Below are 23,765 nucleotides of genomic sequence, written 5' to 3'. Positions count from 1 at the left end.
CTTCGGGCGACAAATATTGAAAAATTGGCCACAAACATTAATTCCTTCACCCTCAATTGGGCACTTTTCTACAGGGAGAGGTCGCTTTTTTCCCTGACATTTTCGAAAGTCATCCCCTCTTTTCGATTGTCTAGCCTTAATTTAAACCTACATCACTTCTGGTTTGGCGATGGGCGCAACAACAAAGATGTCACATTCTTTTTCACATTCTTTTCCTCCTTCGCGGTATGGGTTTGAGCCTGCCTTCTTGCTACCATTTTTTTCTTTTTTGCTGAACATACACTTCCAAACACCCGGGCAACGCCAGGCATCCAGGCTAGTATTATATAAACCCCAAACACATAAGCTTTCTTTTTTTTTTCTGGTTTTCTTCCAGTAATGGTAATACCATATGGGTTAGACCTCTATACTGCTACTTTTTAGCCAGTTTGAGAAATTGTCTTCAGATAGATAGGCTGTCGCTAAGCCTCCTTCCAGTTGGGTGATTGGACAGTGTAGGATCAGGTGGTCTATGTCCTGGGGGAGCTTTATTGCACTTTGGGCAGATTAGGGAGTCTATTTGTCTCCACCTGTGTTTGTTTACTGCAGTTCTGCAGTGTCTTGTTCTGATATTCGGTTTGTAGCTTCCTACTATTTATAGCAAAACCTGGGAAGCGTAAAGTTGGATCTTCAATGATCTCCCCTCCTTTGGGAGTATTCTTTCTCCATTCCCCCAGTCGCTGCATGTGAGAATGGCTCTCAATAATCTTGACTCCCAGTTGAAGGACCTCGACAGATGCAATGAAAGACTTTCAAGGACTACTAAGCACAATCACAGCATACACACACAGTTAACTGAATACTCTCATACACAAGTTAGTGCATACACTCTCTCATTAACAAAACATACACAATGATATCTTCATGAGTATTCCAGCTGAAACAAACATGTTTACTCAGTTTCTTCCTATAAATATGTTTCTTTTGAACAGAACATTTTTGAACACTTTGAACTCTTGTGACCCGATGGGGACCGGGCGATGCCGAGTGACCTTGCTAGTCGACACGAATTCAGAGGAATTCGCACGGCTGAATTCTAATGATGATGATGGTTTGATGGTGTTTAAACAGAAATGTCTATGGGATTTTGTCAGAAAGAAAAAACAAAATAAATGATATTTATTTTATCTCATTTGCTGTTATATATCTGTTAACAACGAAAAGGTTGTTTTTAAAAACCTCTGTTGATAGATATGAAGCTGTGGGTCAAGGGTGAGGGTTGCTGCCAAGCATTGTTCGACTTGGAGTGACTAATCACCCCTAATTTGATAATAAGTAGAAACACCTCAGTGCAGGTGGGGGTTGAGGTTTGGTAGAGATAAGCTCTAAGAGAAAGAAAGAAAAGTGTTTGTAACCACTCTCTTAAGGAGAGGTGGGGGAAAAGGAGTTGGATTTAGAAAAAGGTTTTCTAAGCAGAGGAGTCATAGCCAGCAAACCGAGCAGCTGGGCTTGTCCAGCGCTCCCGATTTGGGGAGCCCTTCAGGGCCTGATGTTATGATGGGAACTCTGTGACTTTACTGGTCTGGTCTTACATCGTTCACTGCTATAGTCAGTCGCCTCAAATTAGACAGTAGTTGCTATGAAGTAATGAAAACAACAAATAGTTTGCTACTGTTATAACCCGGAGTTCTGTTTATTTGTGGTGAGAACTCATGATTTTTCAGCAAGCCGCAAGGACCAGCGGAGTGATTGATGTACCCGGAGACTCCCTACACATGGAAAGAAAGACGATTCGATTGAGAGGAAAAGCGCCCCTCCATGAAAACACAGTGGGTAAGGACGATCAACAGACCAACTTGTAACGAGACAAGGTACGATCGAAGGACACCTGCCGCATCGGTAACATTATGAATGGTGCCGGATCGTACATCGTTATACTCTCATTTTTCACAAACTCTTCATCTTTCGTTGTCTTAACAAGTTATCAATAAAACTGAATTATTTTGTATAAATTTTGTCATTTATTTTCTTCTGATATTGTCTTTCTCTCAACAACTTTCTTCTCATGAATTCTGTGAAATTCCATGCAATTTTGACCTTTTTTTTTTTTTACTCATATTCAGCTGAAACAAAGCAAATTACTACTGAGACATAAGGACACTAAGCAGTGAAATGTCTGTTCACATTACACTTAAACTTCTTCATGGTAATACAGTTAGGGAAAACAGGACACAGGGATAGAATTTTGAAGTCTAGCAGTGAGAAAAGAAACGTTCAGGGTAGAAGACTTTACGCATCAGAGAACCTCTACAGTGAAGGCGTGGGAGTTTGCTGTTTGTCCGGTTAGTCAGAGATATTTATATCGAGGGGGGTTCCAGTGCTAAGTGTTTGTCAGAGCACTTACTATTAAAGTACTTGTAAAACAAGCACAGAGATGCAACATTGCAGTGATGTGACAGGGGTTTGAGCTTGGTTGACAGTGCAGGACCTATCAGATTAGAGACTCTCTATTAGAATCTTTCCAATGGCAGGAGATTAGCGGTTGATGTATCTGTATGTATCATATCAAGTTTTATAAGAATAAGTGACAGAGTTAGTGTTACCGGAACTTTTGGAAATAAATTTTTTAGTTTTTACTTTTTAATGAAAATTGCTTCATACAAGGAATGAAGCCACTTGACGTAAGGAGCTAATAAGAATGAAAATATGGATTACAATCTGTGAATTTGGACAGATATTGTAAAATATCAAATGTCTTTGGGTCAAATCATTCTGATCTAAATAAGATTATGACTCTTCCGCATTTTTTTACATACATTAAAAAGTTTTTTTATCAGGTTGAAGGAATTTTTCAGAGTTCCTTCTTCAAAATTTTACTTGGAGACTTTCCTTTTTGTCTTCTCTCCAAAGGCCTTTCTTGGTCTTTGACTTCTTTTCTTTTTCTTAAAAAGAGTTTCCTGTTTGAGAGTGTTCTCACAATCTTTAAAGGCTTTCCGGCCTTGATATTCTTGTCCTGGAAGCTACAGGAGTAAGCTGGAGTCACTGAATGTGAGCTGTAGTTGATGCAGTTTCAGGAATTAAGGAACTGGAGTGGCAGGCTGTGAGGCGGAAACCCAGGATGCAGGTAGTAGTAGAGTGTGCATTGTGTTCTGCTGCTCTGGTGACAATATTGAGAGTCAAGTCGAGATAGGAATGCTCTTAGTTCCTGAGCTGAACTGAAGAGTTGTTTAGTTCTCTAATATTGCAAGAACTGTGACAGCACGATTGGCAAAGTGAGATTAAGAAGTCAGCCTCTCTGAGGAAGGGCACTCTGACTGACAAAAAGGTGCCTCAGGCAATTAGAAATCAACTGACCCCTTCTCAAAAAGGGGTGGACCTCCTAGAACCACACAGAACTAAATTCCCACCAAAATATCAACAGGGTCCGGATCATTATAGGAATGGTCTAATCTGTGTTGATTTTGAGGCCCAGGATAAAAATCCCTATATGAGTTGAACTGAAAGTATTTAGTTTACTCCCATTGCAAGAACTGTGACGCCAGGATTAGAAAGTTAGATTGATAAGTCAGCACCCCTGAGGAGGGGCATTCTGACCTGCAAAAAGTGCCTAGGTAGCCCCGTCAGCATCCCTTGCTGAGAACGCCTCAGATGATTAACAATAAACTAACCCCTTCTCAAAGAGAGATGGTAAAGCCTAGGAGGATGGACCTCCTAGAACTGCAAAGAATTAAACTCCTGCCACAAAATCAACAGGAACCGGATCATTACAGGATTGGCTTAATCTTTGTCATCTTTGTTGGTTTTGGTGGCCCAGGATAAAAATCCCTGGCCGTGTTGAACGGAAGGTTTGTCGTGAAAGCCGCTAGCTTTATGGAGAATCATCCGTGGTACAGTCTTTGTGACCAGTGATGATCTTGCTAAACAACAAATGACTATAATTAATTCCACACTATATTACTTACTGTTAAAAATGTAGTTGGTGTTTATTAACTGTATTTATTTTAATTTAGGTTTGAAAAATAGTCTTTTGTTTTTGTTTAGCTTGTGAAAGATGAAGTATTTATAGCACACGTGGTGGTGGCGTATTTTTGGGAGTGTCGGGTTTGCGTCTGTTTCTGTCAACCAGCGTGAACAACAAAGAAGCGGTGATTTGCGACCGCAACAGGCGCAACAGTCAACACCGCAACACTAATCCTGCCAGCGGCAGTATTTATATTGACCTCACTCCATCACCGCCTTTGCACAGCTCAATGGTAGAGGTGTTTAAAAGAAATAAAATTCTCAAATTTTTTTAACTATTTCCTTTACTCTTGAAAAAGGCCACGAAACAGTGGGCGAAACGTCGAGCAATTTGGTCATCTTTTTCCATTTTTAATTTATATGCGTAACTAATCTTCCATTCTTTATATTTTGTTAACAATTGTTTTTATTTATTTATTCATCGTAAGTTTTCGACTGTTTGCGTGTAATCGCTTAAAAAAAAAAGAAAGAAAGAAAGTATGTATGTGCATGTATCTCAATGTGTGAATTAGGTAGAACTTTACTGCAAGCTTAATTAAGAAAAAATATTCTTTCTTTACTGTTTTAATTTCAATGCAGAAAGAATAAAAATGTTACTTTCATTAATAAATAGTTTAAATTTAGAATGTATTTTGCAAGTTTATTTTTATCTGCTAAGTCAATCAAAATTCCATCACTAAGGAAATGTAAAACAAATAAATAAATAAAAAAGGGGGCATTCCGCATTTGCAAGGTAAAAAAAAGAGGTTGTTTAGTGTTTTGCGCCAATCTGAAGTTTAAGTTTTTACTGCAAATCCAGAGATTTTGATTGGTTGTAATTTGAATTGTCATGACGACAAAGACTACAACGTCGCTGATTGGTTGAATTTGAGTACACTCATTCGATTTTTTATTCAAACATGGCCGTTTGCACCTTATTACAACCAAAGCAGCTACGCGGTCAGTTTTTTAATCTGTTAACAGCAGTTGGTAATAAGAAGAGTTAGCCAACAGCAATCTTTTTTGCTATTTTCTACCATTGTTTTTATTAGTTCTTTTTTTTTTTTTTTGATTGTTGCCAGGGACTAAATCTGGCAACAACAGCCAATACCTGCTGCTGGTAACAAAAGAAAGAAAGAAAGATAGTGAGTGAAGTGAAGTGAAAGATAAAGAAATAAAAACAGAGTCATGGTTTAGTTTTTCCCCTTTTTAGAGAGAGAGAGAGAGATACACAGAGAGACACACACGCAGAGAGAGAGAGTGTATTCTTTCTCTATCAACTACTCTTACTATCACTTCTGGAACGAGCTTGTTTCTGTAATTGCTCTCCGACTGTTAGTACTTGACGTATACAGTCGAGAGTTTCATTCTCTCTTTTTCGCGATCTATTCGTTATTCTTCGTTCGAAAGTTTTGACAACAAATATAACAGGCATTTCTGTTACACTCGAAGCCGTGGTCATTGAATGACGTTGTTGATCGTTGTCCTGTACAGAGAATTCAATTTTTTTTTTTATTAACGATTGTTGATTTGGCTTTAAACTATATATATAAAAATCTCGGTTTGTAGAGTATTATGGCAGATGGATACGATATGGTGGGGAACTTTGCCGAATATATACCAGGTAAGTAAAACAAAATAAAAAACATCTATCACATTCCCCCCCCCCCGATTACTCTATTAGGTAATATATTTCTTGAAGGTTTCCAAGTGCGAAAAGATATACCCGGAGAAGGTTATATCGGCCGAAACGTTGTGAAACTATAACAACCAAGATAGAAATAGTCCGTATAATCCAGTGATAATTGAGTGAGTTTGTGTTAACTTCAAAACGAGCGGATATAACCGTAAACATTCGCTTGTCAAACGATTGTTTGTAAATAGAATTTTGGTGCTTGTGCAGTTTATAGACCGTATTATTTTTAAGATAGGATTTTCAAATTAAATTAAATTTTTACGGTATCTTTTGTTTATTAAATTGTTAAATGGAAGCATAGAATACTTAGCCCGCCTTCCTCATGTTAAGAATAGCGGTACTAGTGCACTGCAGTGCACTTATTGATCCGTACTGAAATAATGTTATTATTTAAAAAGCCATTCTTAACATGGGAGGGTGTTTTGTAACTATTCTATACTTTAACCTTACACTTGAATAAAGAACATATAAAACTTTAATTAAACTTGGAAATACGATTTAAAAAATAGCGCGGATCAGTAAGTGCACTAGCATCAGAATAGCTTTCTAAATGTTATTATTTCTGCACGGTCTCGGCCTGTAAACGGCACAAGTGCCAATTTTTTTTTGCATTGTTATGGATTAAAAAATTTTTTTTGCATTGTTATGGATTAAAAAAGTTTGGGGTTTTTTCCCCCTAGCTGCATCCTCAGCTAGGGGGGAAAAAACCCAAACTTTTTAGGCGATTACGTGTGAACAACGTTCTGAAAACTTGGTAAAAAGACCCACCTACCAAAAAGAAAAAAATCATAATATAGAGTTAAATCTAGGATACTTTAAGTTCTAAAAAAAATTGTTTTTTTTTAGTTTAGAATACAAATTCTACATAAAATGGCCAGTTCCGGGCTATTTTAGAGTTTAAGGACAGTTAACCAGTAACCACCCCGTCATGCTTGTTTGTTTGTTTGTTTGTTTACTATAAGAGATAAATTTTGGCGTTCTAACTTGGGGGAGGGTGGCTGAGGGTTAACCTTTTTAGGCGATTACGTGTGGTTTTTCCGACTGTCACACAGGCTATTGGTAAAAAAGAAAATTAAGAATAAAGTTAGAATGGCTTGGTAATTGAGAATCTGATCCTCCACTCTAAATTCTTAAATATTTTTTCCACAGTTTTTCAGGGTTTTTATGTAACTGTTAAAAAAAAAAATAGAATCTCGTGTGTGTATGTGTGTGTATGCCTGCGCGCGCACGCTGATCATTTAGCTGAAGGTGTTAATTTACAAATTTATCTAATTTTGTATTAACTTTAAAAGGAACCGATGAACATTCGCTTGTATAACGATTTTTTAAAAAATTAATAACAAAACAGGCCTAATACAATGGCACATGGATTGATTTAAAACTGGTTAAGTAAACCCCCCACCAAAAAAAACAAAAAAAAAAAAACACATCGATTAAAACTGTCTAAAACAGATATGCACATTGCACAACATATTCAAATGACATTTTTAAGAATAAATCCAATGATCCTATGTTATTTGTTTATCTTTTCGATTTCAACTATTTTTATGTTAATTGGTAATTAATTCATGTGTAATAACAGGGCGTATTGTTGGTTAATGTTAATGTTCCATTTTTGCAACGAACAAAAATGTGTTTTAATATTCAAAAGAGAGATATTTACAAAATTGCTATAGTGCTACAGCTACACACCATAGAAAATGTTGGGTACTGGTGTATTCGAGCAGTCCGAAATTTCCTCTTTCAGAAATATATTTATTTAGAGCCCGCACATTTTTAGCTGTTCTTCCAACGGCAGAATTTGAAATCTTCATTCATAAAACTCACATTCACTCATTTTCTCACGTTATCACGACAAGCGCTTTCTTTTTTCTTCTTTTTTTTCTCTCTGGAGTTCCTATTTACAATGCCTCCCCACGGGACAGAGTTAGACACCAGGGTCGTTTTTTAGTGTGGAGAAAAGGTACAAAAATAAAAATTGTCTCAGTCGTGAAGGATTTCTCCTCCACTGAAAGATAACAAGAAATGGAAGTGCCGCATCTGAAGAACAGATACTACACTTTGAGATATTAAATCTTTTATTCATGTTAAAAAATACAGTCAAAATCAACGATGAACAAAAAACTTAGGCACATGGCCAACTCAAAAGGGGGGAATTTTGGGGGTCGTTGGTCATCCTTGTCACTCCAGAACTAAACAAAGTCAAAAGTTTCTCCCAGCTAGTATCTTCTTTCACCATAATACCGCATTCACCCTTTCATATTGGGGACGTCCTACTTAACTCCCAGTTTTTAAAACATTTTTTATTGACGTGTAAAAACAAAAAAGATAACAATAAAATGGTACAATAATTCATTTGTGTCGAGGGCGGGGGAAGAAAAAACAAAAAGTACTACACTTTGATCTCGGCCAAAAGGCCAAGTAGCATTAATTTTAATTTTCTCTCTGAAGTTATTCACAAGTTCCTAACAAAATGGGCCTCTGAGATGGTATTTATTTGCTCCCCCACTGAGCAAATTAGGCACAAGGCCGTTTTTAATGTGAGGTAAAAACCAGCTCCCCTAAAAGTAGGCAAAAAGGGGGCACTCTGGTTACCAAAAATAATAATTGTCCCAGTATAGAGGGTTTCCCCTCCATTGACCGGTACAAACCATCCTAAGTGCGGCATCTGCCGGAACAGATGGTATTTATTTGCTCCCCCACCGAGCAAATTAGGCACAAGGCCGATTTTTAATGTGAGGAGTGAAGGGAGGGGGAAGGGGAAAAGGGGACCAGCTCCCGAGAGGTGGGAAATGGGAGCTAGTTAAAGGTCAGGCATGTGGGGTTGCCCCCACATCTGGTCTTTGCTAGTCATAGCTTGCAGCATCTGCCGGAACAGATACTACACTGTGATCCCGGCACGAAGACCAAGGAAAAAAATGGGCCTCTGAGATTCCCGACGGAATGAAAGTGTATTATGTATTCTGGCTGGTCTCGCGAGGCCACATGCCTAGGCATTATCTTCTCCTTTAAAAGGAGTGTTTTAGTCGATCGCCTGAGGAATCACCACCAAGAAATGTCGATAGAGCATGCACAGCAAATTTTGCATCCTTTTAGAGGTAGCTGGATTCGCACAAAACGATTTTGTGCCTGACTTTGCTGCAGTGGGAGGCAGGTAAACAATCTTGATGATAAATAAAAAAAAAAAAAAAATTAACGTGTTTATTTGTTTTTATTAAATTTTGTATTTATTTGCCTCTTCTCACAAGAGCAAGGTTAGGACTAATGTCGGTTTATGTAATTTCTAATAAAACCCAACTCCACAAAACGGGGCACTTTGGATTGGGACAAAAATAAAAATGGTCTCTGGTTGCAATTTGAGAATAGGTTTGTTGCTGTTCTGTCAACTCTCCCAGGTTTTACCGTCTCTCTTTGAGGAGAGGTTAGTTTATTTCCAATCGTCTGATGCAGATGATGCACCTCCACCGGGAAATGCTGAAATAGCTACTTTGGGATTTTTAAGTAGGCCAGAGTCACTTCACCTAGTTCGCTGGCTTTTTAAAACCTCACCTGACTTTGTGTCTAACCTCCCCGAGAGGACGTAAATAAACTCTTCCTCTAATGAGGATAGGGTAGATACTACACTTTGATCCTAGTCCGAAGGTGCTTTTATTTATCAAGTCTATCTTAAAGGTCTATGTACTTTAATTTGACCGTATGCTTAAACAATATTGGCGTTTAATTTAAAATTCCATCAAAGAAATGTCCCCCTCATCTCCAACAAAAACAAACAATATTTTCAAATACCTTTTCAAATACAATTAAAAAAAAATGAAAGACAAGTCACGATATCTTTCTAATAATTAGTAAATGATAAATTATTCTTTGCTTGCCCAAAATATAAAATTCTATTGTTGGGTCCTTGTAATTTTTGACATAAAAAATCGGTTGTGTGTGTACGGTACGGTTTCATCGTCCCAAATTCGCTGTACAACGAACGTCTTTTTATACGATTATTCGATTCATATTCTTAAAATTACATTGCAATTTAAAATATAATAACACAGTAAAATACTCGGAAAGATTTCATTTAATATCGATTCGTTTTTAAGAAAACGTGTTTATACATATAAATATGTAGGTAGATACGTTGTAAATTTCAACCGTGTCTGTGAGTTCTGTTTTTCTATATTAAAGATAACAAAACAAAATACTAAATTTTCTTAAAAGAATCGATATTAAATATTTATGAATAGTTTTATTTTGGGCTATATTGAAGCGGTTAACTTCCAAAAATGGCTGTCAAATGTTATCAATTATTTGAAATTTGGTTTTCCAAGAGGTGATAGTGCAACCACTCCAGTCTCCACCGTATTTTTTTTAGATATCATGTTTTTGTATTTTTATTTTGCAAATACTTATTGTTTTTTGGGAGCTAACAGCTTCAATATAACCTTACTTTGTTATTACAAATCAAATAAACGTTATAATGACGCCTTTTGGAAAAGAGAATTTGTGATGCCGAAAACGTACCCGACCGAAAAATTTAATGCAAACATTTTTGTTTTGAACGTGATCAGATTTTAAAATTTATATTCACTCACCTTTGTCATACAATCAATAACGATTTTTTTTTTAATTTTTTATTTTGTGAAATCTTATGAAAAATTTTTTTCTCTCATAATGTGACGATAATTATTTGTATTTTTTTCATATACTAGTTTAATCCATTTTGGTATGTATTCTCGACTCTTTAAAGTGCTTTATTTCCACATTTATTTTCATTTACAATCTTTAGTTTTAATATTAGACAAGGTCTCGTGTGTTTCTTGTCTCTATGTAACTTATATGTACACACACACACACACACACACACACACACACACACACACGTTCTTAAGGTATTTATGCAGAATACGGACCGTGCTGAAATAATAACGCCATTAAATCCTTAACACGGTGAGGAGGAGTTTAGTTAACTATTCTGTACTTTCACCTAACAATTTAATAAACAAAAGATACAGTTAAAATTGAATTTAACTTGAAAATCGTATCTAATAAAAATAGCACTGTCTATATTTTGCAACGAAATTAAAATTAGGAAACATTTATAAACATGAAATTAGAAAATATTGATTGAAATAAAAATTAGAAAGCAGGTTGATATTTGCAAAATAATTATTAAAAACCTAAGAAATCCGCAAAAATACCATTCAACAAACAATCAAATTAATAGAGTACATTAATTTGCCCTCTAACCGGTTGCAAAGTCAGACAAAACTAATCAATAAAATTTGTATCCATTTTTGGAAGCTAAAAGCTTCAATATAATCTAAATTTAAAATAAGGGAAAACGAAAACGAACGTTTAGAAATCCCATAAAAATGTAAACATTTCAGCTTCTTATTCACGTAAAATTGACCGCATTCTGTACTGTCGAGCGCGACTTGAAAAGACAATATCATTAAAATTATCAGACAAGAATTGTTTTTATTGTCATTTCATTCACCGACACTGTTTTAACCTGAGCAACGCCGGTTAAAATTCGTAATTTCGTTTGTGGGATTGCTTTAGTTGTTAGCGAAATCAAATACATATGCTGAAATAATCGCTAAAACAAACAAACAAACAAACTATGGAGTCTTCATACAAATGGAAGGTAGTGATTATATGTACACATTTTAAGCGTGTTCTATTTCGTTATAGTAACTAAGTAGATGTTGACTCGAAAATGGTTCCTCATTTCTTGCTAATATTTAACAAAAATAAGATAAATCAATATTTATTGCATGTACACAATTTTTCATCGGATTATGTTCAAGCCACTAAACTGCAGTTTTACCGTAATAATAGTTTCAGCTCCAGACAGACAGCTACTAAATCTCCGCCAATAGATGTTTTTTTGGTATTATTATACAAACACCGTGACAGCGTTAGGGTTAGGGGTTAGGTTTAGGGTTAGGGGTTAGGGGTAGGGTTAGGGGTAGGGTTAATTCGCTGTCACGGTGTTTGTATAGTTTTATACAAACACCGTGACAGCGAATTAACCCTAACCCTAAACCTAACCCTAACCCCTAACCCTAACCCTAACCCTAAACCTAACCCTAAACCTAACCCTAAACCTAACCCTAAACCCTAACCCTAACCCTAATCCTAACCCTAACCCTAACGCTGTCACGGTGTTTGTATAATAATACCCAACAAATAATGGTTACCAATTGCAATCTAAGTTACTCTTCTATCTACCTGGATAAGTTTTGTTTGTATTTTAAATTTTAAAGTTGTTTCCTTTTAAACTTAAAAATGAAGATAGCGTAAAAACTGTCGAGTTAGAACGAAAAACAAAAACAAGCCTCAAAGCGAAAAATAAACAAAATATTCATAGAACAGTACATTTTTGTATGATGGGAGGGTAACATTTATTGGATGTGTTTGTTTCTATCAATGTAGATTTGCTATATATTTCGAAAACACTAAATTTATTTGAAAAATTATAATATATTTCAAATCAAGTTACAAGACACTACAAAAACAGTAATTTTATTATTTGTTAATTTATTAAAATTAATGTTGTTGTTTTTTTTTTTTTAATATCTCAAATCCATTTCTAAAACACTGATTTTATTTTCATAATAAAAATGAATAAATAAATAAAATGTAATGTATTAGTTTTATACCGAAAATTCAGAAAACAATTCATTTGCCGGCCTAAATAAGTCAAGGTACTTTTTGGAATTATCACCAGTAACATCGCTGGCTGAAAGTCATTTGTCATTAAAATCACTAGCAAATCAAACCACCCCATATGACGTATTTTGTAGGTGTCGTTTCTAAAATACGTTTTTTTAATGTAACAAATATAAAAATGGGGGGTGGGGAAATAAAGCCAAGTAAAATGGAATTTAAAAATAAATATCTTATGTAGTATGTAAATACATAAAACATGAAAAAATAAAAGCGAAGGTAGTAATAAACAAAAAGGAGCAAAATAAAAAAAGGAGCAAATGAAAAACCAGACCCGAAAAGTATATCAGTTTAGTCAAGTTTATTGAAAAAAAAGAAAATAAATAAATAAAATGCCATTGCTTTTATTTCCCAAAGCAAGGGTAAAAAATTAACCTTGAACAAGTGCAAAAAAAAAAAAAAAAATGAATAAATAAAAATAGAACATACATAAAAAAAGGGGTCTCTAATTGAGAGACTATTCTAGAATTAATTGACTGGAACGACACAGTTAAATTTATCGTCCAAACAATAGTAACAAATTAAGATGGGAAAATATTCATTTGCCGTTTTTTAAATTAAAAAAAAAAAAACAACAACCTTACTTGACACATTAAAACCTGAAAGACAGGAAACATGCGAAAAGGGTCTTTAAATGTTCTTTTTCTTTCAGTCTTTTTCTTTGACAGACGCTCTCTCTCAATCTACTGGAGCCTTCTGGTTCTGATGTTTTTTTTTTTTCTTTTAAAATAAAAATGTCTTTCTATGAAGGGAACTTCGGTTGAATTATCTTTCTAGACAGTCTCTTTTAAGTTCCTTGAACAAAGAAAGAATTTTCTCTCCTGAAGATCACATGTGCCGATAATCTGCTTGGCTTCTTGTCAGACAGGCTGGCGAAATTAATTTCTGTTTCTTACAGAAAAAGTCCCAAAAATACAACCGGTTTCTTTGATTTGTTCTTTTGAGATTAATAACTTTCCAGTTGGTAAGGCTTTATTGCCTTGTAATTAACTGAGAATGAAATGTTGAAAGTTTGGTAACAGTCAGTGGAGTTTCAAATAAATGTCTTTCTCTAAAGGAGAAATATTCAGAACATTCTAAACCATTTTTTTGACAGAGAACGAATTCAGTCAGCATCCTTTCCTCAGGCTGGCTAAACTCAATGTCAGGGCAAGGAAAGTAGCAGCCGGATAGTAATGATGATGGTGAGGCCAGTCACACTAGGTCAAGAAGTGTAGGCTTTTCACTCTACAAAGGCAAAAAGGGCCAAATCCCCATCCTGCACTGTTTAATGGCTGCGAGGATTAAAAAATAAAATTCCCGAACATATTAAAGGATTAGAAGTTGAAGAAACTATTTGCATCCAATACCTTAACAATTTGTTTCAAATAATAATGTAATAACTTGATAATCAAACGGTACCATAATATTTACATTTAATTGTTAACATTTAGGCTTCAGACTCTTGGGTCCTAGAATCGAATGTCACTAGGTTCAGCCATGCTGATGAATAGTAAACGATAAGACACATGTCTGTTAACAATTAGATTTTAGAAATATATTTATGTTTTTCATCATTTGGCGGCATTACATCTCTGAAGGGAAAATTATTCATAACTTGGTAAAATGCTTTTTCATATAAATAATTAAATTTGTTCAAAAAATATCACACGCAAAGTAAACAAATAAATAATACACACACATATGTTGGAGTCCCTAACCCGACCTGTTAATATTGAAACATTGCTCGACTTACGTAAACCCCTTTTAATATATATAGACTTTTAGGTATTCATGCAGAGAGTGATCCGTGCTGAAATAATAACGTTATTATTTAAAAAGCCATTCTTAACATGGGGAGGGTGTTTTGTACCTATTCTGTACTTTAACCTTACAATTGAATAAAAAAACATACCATAAAACTTAAATTAAACATGGAAATACGATTTAAAAAATAGTGCGGATCACTCTCTGCATTAGCACCAAATTTTATTTATAAAAGCACTACTCATGTATTTAGCGCTTTTGAAAAAAAAAATTTTTTTAGTTTACAACACACACGTGACCATGGACCTCATGTAGAGATCAAGTGGTAACCCCCTCAAGGAATGGAACCCCTTGATTTCTGAGAACAAGTAAAATGTAACAAAAAAAGATATACAAATACGTGTGTATGTGTGTGTGTGTGTATATATATATATATATATATATATATATATATATATATATTCAACTCTATCTCTTAGGGATTATGAATGTATTCATATGTGTAAATAATGTATTTTACTGTCTGAAGAGGAGCTGTTTTGGAATATTTTTGAATGATATAATATTTAAAGTTGTCCAAATGGTTACGAAACAATTGTAACACATATGAAAATACATGATATGGTCTCATTTTATATTTTGCAAAAAGATTATATATATACATTTTCTATATATATAAATTTGTATTCCTGCCTGTTTGTATGTTTGTTCACAATTTGATTAATATATACAAAAGGTCCATTACTTCCCTAATTAATTTTCATACTGAAAACTTCCTTGCATGAAATTTATTTCATTTATTTTTATACAGTAGAACTCTGGATACGGCATTAATCCGTTCTGGTGTTGGGATCGTAAAGTGAAATTGTCATATGGCGGGGCCTAAGCAAAATTTTATACAGTACATATTAAAAATTAGAAACAAAATACAGTTCAGTATATAATACACATGTATATAATCAAATAAACTTATAAATAACACCGTAAGGCAGGGTAAATACCGTACTAAGGGGCTGGAAAAACATTGTATTCCACATCGTAACCTGAAAAAAAAGTATCCTGTGGTTCTATTGTATATAGCATGATTCTTGTAAAATATGCACTCAGTAGGTAACTGCATTTTCATATTACATTAAGGAAAATCGATTTTACTAAATAGCTGTATGTTAGTTACTGTTTATAGCGAGGGAATTGTTTTAAGTGTTCTATTTAAGATTGTTATTTAAAGTTTATTTATATTAATATATTTAATTTAGTTTATTTTGAATTATTATTACATACATAGATTTTTTTTTTTTTTTTAGAAACCAGTTTCGAGTTATTTCTCCTTGGCGCCCCCTATTGCATCAAATATATTTCCCTTCAAAAACTTTTTAAACTGCAGTAAATTACGTTTAATACATATTTACGAAAAAAAGCCAGCAAAGTGCCTTTACGAAAAAAAAAAAAAAAAAGGCCAGTGAAAAGAATCCTTTTAACTGCAGCAAATTACGTTTTATACATATTAGAAAGTGCCTTTACGAAAAAAAGAAAGCCAGTAAAATGCCTTTATGAAAAAAAAATATGCCAGTGAAAAAAGTAAAAGAATTCCACTTTTTCTTACACTGCTCACCAAATCATACGTCTGCTTAAAAATACTTTTTCTCCAGCTATGATGAACCAGAAAAGGCGTCACCTGTTGGATCAAATACAATATTTCCCTTTGATAACTCTTTGAGCTGGAGCAAATTAGGTTTTATACATAATAAAAAGTGCCTGACGAAAAAAAGGCCATAAAGTACCTTTTAGAAAATTTTAAAAAAAAAGCCAATGAAAAGTGCCTTTACAAAAAAAAAAAATAGAAAAGCCAGTGAAAAGTGCCTTTACAAAAAAGAAAAAAACAAACCAATGAAAGGAATTCCATTTTTTCTAAAACTTTTTGCAAGTCACGTACACGTTTAAAAAGCTTATTTTGTGTTATGGGGTTAAATGGTAATAAATGAAAGGAACACAGGATTTTTAGGAAACGAACATGTATTCACATATATTACAGGCTAAGCGAGTTGAGCAATACCATTCCTCAACGGTGGGGCATGTGCACCCAACCTCCTTGGTCGTGTGCCAATCTCAGACTGCCGAGCACCAGTACTCGATACCGGAAGTGACGTCACCAGAGGAAGTGACGTCATGAGTCCATTAATCCCACGGAGGGATGTCTCCAACATTTTGCAACCTCATGACGTCATAAGCACGCGTGGCCATGTAGGCAAAATAGTGTGTCCGTAAGTTCTTGCCTTCTTCCCCTTTTTTTGCATTTCACGTTGGAGCCCTGACACTGTGGCTCATTTGTTTTTTTTTCTTTTTTCTGTCACACGGGCATTCCCTATTATTTTGATTGATAAATGTTGTTTTAATTTATTTATTTTTTATTTCTTGGGGTGTGGGTGTGTGTGAGTTTTCTTTTCTAGCTTACTGGCAACAAAAAGTGCTCCGTATCTGGAGAATAGCTTCTCTTCGTATCCCTTCTGCCAAAATATCTGATGGAAAGGGTATCATGTACTTCTTTTTTTTTTTTTTTTTTTTTTTGGTGGTGGTGGTGGGGGGGGTTATATTTTCATGTTTTTATCCGTTCTTTTATTTTTGAAATTGTTGGCCATGTATATATCCCTAGTATAGCAAGTGTGTTCCAAAGGGAACTTCATGTCGACCCAGACAACGTTGAGTATCCATGGTAGTATATATATATATATATATATATAAGGTAGAATGGTAAATGAAATTTGTTGCCCTAAAGAAAACACTACAGCTTTATTTTAAAACTTTTATTGAAAAAATCAATTCAGGTAACTTGATTATGTAGTAGAGTTGACGCTATTCAATGTAAACGCCTTCAGCCTCAATCACCGCCTTGATGCAGCTCCGGAATTGGAAGCATGCCTTTTTTACACACGCCGGCAGGAGCTTGGCGAATACTCGGCAGATGGCAGTAATCAGGCTGTCTTTGGTGTTGTGGGAGGTCATGTTAGTGATGTTTTTGACGTATAACTAAATGAAGTAGTCCAGCAAATTCAGGTCAGGGAGGAGGGGGAGTCAAGTGAGACAAGGGTACAAAGTCGTAGCACTCCTTCTGAAGCCAAGGCTGGATCATTTTGGACTTGTGGGCTGGCGCAGAGTCCTGCTGCCACACTCGGGGTTGACCAGCGGCTGCCTGATTGCACCAGGGAATCTCCACACTCTTCAGCACATCCAGGTACACCTTGGTGTTGACTTTCAAGCCAACTTCAAAGATGTGAGGTGGCATGATGTGGCCCTCACTTGAAACCATACCAAAGACCATAACCGTGGCCAGAAACTTCATTGAGATGTGCCCTCAAGCATTGAACTGTCCGGATTTGAATTTTGATGGTCCAGTTGTCATAACTTGGATCGTTAGAGAGCATAAGTTGTACAGCGGTGCATTCTGATCTCGCTCGTTGAACATTGTGTCACTTTCAGACATAATAGAAAGCTCCTATCGCTGTTGGAATTTGTATACAACTGGCCAACTAGATGGTCTGCAACAAAAAAAAAGAAAAAAAGAAAATCGGTTTTCATCAAACGGAAATGAAAAATGTCATCTTTTCTAGGGCGACAAATTCATCGTTCTACTCTGTGTGTGTGTGTGTGTGTGTATATATATCTATATATATATATAGAGAGAGAGAGATAGAGATATGGTGCACAGCAAGATTTCACAAATGAACAAAAAGGAAAACATTTACAACGCACAAAAATAGAGCAGTTGTTCACAATCTTTTTCTCAGGCGATCCCAATCTACTGCATCTCAAGACATGACCGCAAACTCACCCAGTTTAATTGTATATGCGTTATTTATATATTACTAGTTGTTGATTGCATAAGAGACGAGCGTAAAAAATAAAGCCAAGGGCAAATCGATACTCCTATGAATTTTTTTGTTGTTGAGTATTTTTTGTGCGATTCATATTCAAACCCTTTTTTCTATTTATTTAATGTATTTATTTGCTTTCCCATCAAAGCAAATTAGGCACAAGGCCGTTTTTAATGTGGGGTAAAAATCAGCTCCTCTAAAAGTAGGCACTCTGGTTACCAAAAATAATTATTGTCCTAGTATAGAGGGTTTCCCCTCCATTGACTGGTACAAATTATCTTAAGTGCAGCATTTGCAGATAGATACTACACTTTGATCCCGGCCCGAAGGCCAAGAACAACAGAAAAAAAAGGCAAGGTATTTATTTGCTCCCCCACCGAGCAAATTAGGCACAAGGCCGATTTTTAACGTGAGGAGTGAAGGGGAAATGGGGACCAACTCCCCGGGGAGTGGGGAGCTGGATAGTGACAATTGGTATGAAGGGTTGCCCCTACATTGACCAAGGTCTTATATGTGGGGTTGCTCCCACATATGGTCTTTGCTTGCAGCATCTGCAGAACAGATGGTATTTATTTGCTCCCCCACTGAGCAAATTAGGCACAAGGCCGTTTTTAATGTGAGGTAAAGACCAGCTCCCCTAAAAGTAGGCAAAAAGGGGGCACTCTGGTTACCAAAAATAATAATTGTCCCAGTATAGAGGGTTTCCCCTCCATTGACTGGTACAAATTATCTTAAGTGCAGCATCTGCCGGAACAGATACTACACTTTGATCCCGACCAGAAGGTCAGGAACAACAGAAAAAAGGCAAGCCTTTTATCTATTTATTTAAAAAGAAATACAACTTTGTTATATATTGGTCGTAGAATTGCATTCATCTGCAAATGATGTAGCTAATTTGCAATATTCTTTTAAACATTAATTTTAATTAATTACCAATTAGTGTTTTCGGTTTTCTTATGGAATGATCATCCTAAGTTAACTATTACGTGTAATTATATTCATGTAGATATTCCACATGATCTATACTTGCATAATATTTGCGTAAAAAAGTTATAGTAAACATAAAACTCTTTGTATATATATTTATGAATGCGTATATATATTTGTTTAAAAAAATTTGCCTACTAAACTTCTCTGTTAGTTTTTGGTCTACAGACATGAAACTTAATATATAGGGTATTCGAACCCATACAAAACTGTATTTGGATTTTATCCGGGGGAAATCGATGTAAAAGTGTAAAAATTAAAAAAATTAATTTGACGGTATTAAAAATATGCATGTGTAACGTAATAGCTATTGGTTCATGTTTTAATTTTTAGCCTTGCAGCAAACATGTCTTCATAGGTTAGCCATTAACGTCAAAGGAAAAAGTAAATCGTAAGCTAAACATTTTGGTTTTGATTCTCGGTGGTGGCGCATGAGTAATTTTTTTACAAAACTTTTTAAATCATTACTATATATTGAGTCCAATATAACAATAATAAATACGAACTCTGCATTAATCAAAATATCATATTTAAGCATATTTTACGACCGGGCAATGCCGGGTGATCGGCTAGTTTATATTGGAAAAAAGTGTTTAGGTGTAAATCATTCTATTCTATTATTGTGAGATTATCACTTGTATTTTTATGTGCCATTTTTCGTTCCTATTTATATTTATTTGTGCTATTTTACCTTGTATCTCTATATATTAGTATAAAAATATTCTTATGGCACAGAAACGTTTGTGTTTCATTCCGCCGAAGGAATACTTCAGGCTTACTACGAAATTTGAAATTCTACCATCACCTTAAACACTTTGTCTTTTTTTTTTTTTTTTTTTTTTTATAACCACTGCTTAAATCTATTAATTATTGTCCACTCAAGACGTTCACACCCTTCACCCATCCCTTCAGGTTACGTCATTATTGGTTTTTATTACCTACTAGCAGTTCAGCCCGACTTTGCTCGGGCTCTATCTACTGTTCATAACTTTATGTGCATATATATATATATATATATATATATATATATATATATTAAAAAATCTGACTCATGTCCAGGTAATCTACATCAAAGATTTCAAGTGTTTAGACCCAAAACTGGCAGAGGAGTTTGGTAGAGTCTGTAAAGGTCAACTCTTTTAACTTTTACCTCTTGGCGGCCAAATTTTAGCACAAAAACTGATTACAAAGTTTGCTGCATGTCTGAATACCCTAACGTTAAATTTCAAATGTTTAAACTCAAAATTGGCTGAATAGTTTGCAAAAGTTAAATCTTTTGAACTTTGACCCCTTAGCAGCCAAATTTTCGGCCAACAACTGATAAAAAGCTTGCCCTATGCCTGAATACACTTTAAAATTTCAAATGTTTACACCAAAAATTGGCTGAGTAATTTGGTAGAGACCGCAGAGGTCAATTTTTTTACTCCAATTTTGACCCCTTAATATTTATTTTGTGCTTAAATCAAAATAAAAAGTATGATCCATGTCCAAGTAACCTACATTTAAAATTTCAATTATTTAGACCCAAAACTGTTGGAGTTTGGTAGAGTTTTAAAAAATCAAATCGTTGAACTTTGAACCCTTGACAGCCAAATTTCCGGCCAAAAACCGATTAAAAAGATTTTCCCAGTCTCAATACCCCTTATGTCAAATCTCGAAAAATTGACAGAGTAGTTTGAAAGGAAATGCACACACACACACACACACACACACACACACACACACACACACACACACACACACACACACACACACACACACACACACACACACACACACACAATTTCACTTTTATAGATATATAGATATAAAACATTTAGGTAGTGTAAAATAATCTGTACAAAATCACGACTATGGTTCTTAAGAGGTTTATCTGAATTTATTTTTTAGTTTACGTTTAAACCTTGATTGTTTGAAAGATATAAGTTCTAAGTTAATCTCTAAAAGGAGAGGACGTATATTTATATGCTAAAAAATACAGTGAAAAATTTTGTCATGACAATTAAAAAAATAAAAAAACTCATTGAAATTTGCAGTTTGAATAAATCAATTTTAAAAATCTCTGTAAATATAATTATCAGTTTTTTTTATAATTATTTCAAAAAATAATTAGTAAATCAGTCTTAAGATACTGAATTTAAAAAAATTACCTGCTTTTTAACTAAAAATTGCATAATTATCCCCAAAAGTTAGTTATGTCAAAAGATTCTCTAGTAAAATGTAAATATAAATTGCCCGCCGATTTTCTAACAAGTGTGGAACATGTTTGCTGTAATAATTTCGTTTAATTAATTTAATATTGTTATAATAACAAAGAAAATGCTTATTTAACTATAACATTTTTTGATATACACAAGTAAGAATTTATTTTTATCTTTAAAAAAATTTATATTTAAATTGGTATAAGTTTTTTCTTCAGTAATACTCTAAAATTTGAAACTGCTTTTCTTAGAATTTGAAATAACTTTTGTAAAATGTTCAAAGCTTTTTATTTTTCTGTACAAACTACATACTACGTCAATATTATTCCCCCCTTTTTTGTACAGGATTAAAAATTACTCGATTTATTCTTAAATTTTATTATTCATTCAAAAATAAGCTAAAGCAATTTTTTTTTTATTAATGGTTAAATAAAATTCAAATTTGAAAGAAAATGATTATTTATTTAATGAACGTTATAAACTTGCATTTTATTTTTTGCTATTCTGTCCATCCATATTTGTTCAAATTGATCGTTAGTAGAAATTATCCCATTTTTTAATTATTTCTTAGTGACCCAGGACCTCAATTTATTTAATTTTTTTTATTTTCATATATATATATATATATATATATATGGACTTGTCTGCCCTACTTTTTTTTTTTTTTTTTTTTTTTCTTTCAAGATGGTGCGAGAGACAGTCCCTTTTTGCTTCCTCACAAAAATTGATTTTCTGTATTTTGGTTTAATTCTACACAAGCACCCACTTTATTATTTGTGCACTTGACGCACTTTATTCAAATTCAAGTAATTTTTTCTGTTGATTATTTTGATGCTTCCTGCTCCTGTTATAGTCTCATCTTACTTTTAATATTGGCATTTCCTTTTGCCTCTTTCCCTTCCTCTTCTTTTTTGTTGCATTCATTCTGTGTTTGGTTGGTGGAGGAGCGCAAGTTTGAATTTGTGTCAGTTAAGAAAAACGAAGAACCGCCCCCTCCCGTACCTCGCCCTCCGGGTCCAGTCAGTAGAAGAGAAGAAGAAGAAAAAAAAAAACATAAGTTGCTTCTTAGCACTTGCTTAAAACCAAACCAGTTGCTCTTTATTTGTTACCGGTTTTTGGTGCTCGGAAAACTCGTCCACGGAAAACGCGTCCACTTTTGCTAGGTTGGTTCATTATTGAATAAATATCTATTGAAAACACATTTTATTACCGTTCTTGAAGAAGATATTGTTTTTAAGAGACTACACCTCCATATTACCAAAAAAAAAAAAAAAAAGTATTTCTACTTGTTTACCGTTATTTTAAAAAAAGATAAATTCGATTTGTCTAAGTGTTCGTTTTCTACCTAGCTTTGTAAGATTTTAGTGGTTTAACTTATTTTAAAGTGTGTATTCGTTTAAAAAGCAAATAGTGTCGAGTGTTACTTTAGAACAAAAATAATGTCCGACATGATCACATCTTGGGAGTCTCAATAATCGCTCAAAAAAACTAGATAAAATACTGTTAAAACTTGCTCAATATATGTTACCGTGACATAGGTTGACATATATTCGGCGGGTTTTTAATGGTATTTTTTCTAGTTTTTTATTTATAACACCTTTTCCCAAACTTACCGTGTTAAAGAGAGAGAGTGAGGCGCCATCTTGAATTTTCCAATACATCGGTAAACACTGTTTTTCGAGCTGAATAAACATGTTACATTGAATACAAACACGAAAAATATATCTAGTTAGGTAGAAAAGTAACTTATCTTGCCTTTGATAACATTTATTTGTTATATATTTGTTTTTCGACAAACAGTAATACAAACCCACTCCAGTTATTCAAGAATCTTTCTAATTTCATTTTTTTTTGTTCCTTGTTTTGTTTTTGAGGGCGATATAGTTTTTAAAAAGCTTTCTCCCTTTAGGCACGGCCAAAAATGGGGGGGGGGGGGCGGGGGAAAGTTGCTTTTTTTTTTTTTTTTTTTTTTTTTTATCGAGTTAACATCTATTAAAATCCATTATTCTTTAGCAACTTTTTTTTCCAGAAAGATAAAAGTCTAGATTTTGTCGTATGAAGAGCAGAATAATATAAAACTCTACTATTTTAATAGAATTTAAAATTTTCCCAGAAAACATCATTCACCGTGATTGTTGGTAACACATTTAAATATTTTTTAGAAAAGGTTTTTGAATCAATTAATTTTTATTTTTTGTCTTAATAAGATTTCGGAGAATATGCAAAAATATTATAACATTAGCAGGACCCGTTAACCGGCATTGCCCGGTGAAAGTCTCCCCCCCCCTCGCCAAAAAAGTAAACTATAGTTGTTGATAACCTGCAGGTACTGTTTGAATCTGGAAAAAGCAAATAAGGGAACGCGTAAATCTGTATGGAATAATAAAAGTAGGAATAATGGTCCATTAAAATAAGAATAGAAAGTATAAACAGATATTTTAGAATGTAGCGAGTCTCACTGTATATGGACTGTTTAAATTGATAGAAACTCTCCATGTTAAGAACGGCTTTCAGAATAGACACCACCAACCTTCCCTCGGAATAGATATCCCCATGTAAAGGACG

General features: G+C 34.3%; 1 protein-coding gene across 7 annotated transcripts in view; it reads left to right on the top strand.

Annotated features, from left to right (window-relative positions):
• The first annotated feature begins 4,878 nt into the window (after positions 1-4,878).
• The window catches only part of LOC145259789 (dual specificity protein phosphatase CDC14A-like), a 331,110-nt gene continuing 312,223 nt past the window's right edge, over positions 4,879-23,765 (top strand). For all 7 annotated transcript variants that reach the window (XM_080117609.1, XM_080117601.1, XM_080117594.1 and 4 more), the window contains exon 1: positions 4,879-5,602. In XM_080117609.1, coding sequence (XP_079973735.1) covers positions 5,554-5,602 — 49 coding nt within the window. In that variant the 5' untranslated portion in view covers positions 4,879-5,553. The remainder of the gene's footprint in view (positions 5,603-23,765) is intronic.

This window comes from Euprymna scolopes, chromosome 3 (assembly GCF_053919585.1).
Source record: "Euprymna scolopes isolate OS-2025 chromosome 3, ASM5391958v1, whole genome shotgun sequence".
Taxonomy (NCBI): domain Eukaryota; kingdom Metazoa; phylum Mollusca; class Cephalopoda; order Sepiida; family Sepiolidae; genus Euprymna; species Euprymna scolopes.
Note: the sequence above shows the minus strand (reverse complement) of the source record. Positions and strands in the feature narration are given on the sequence as shown.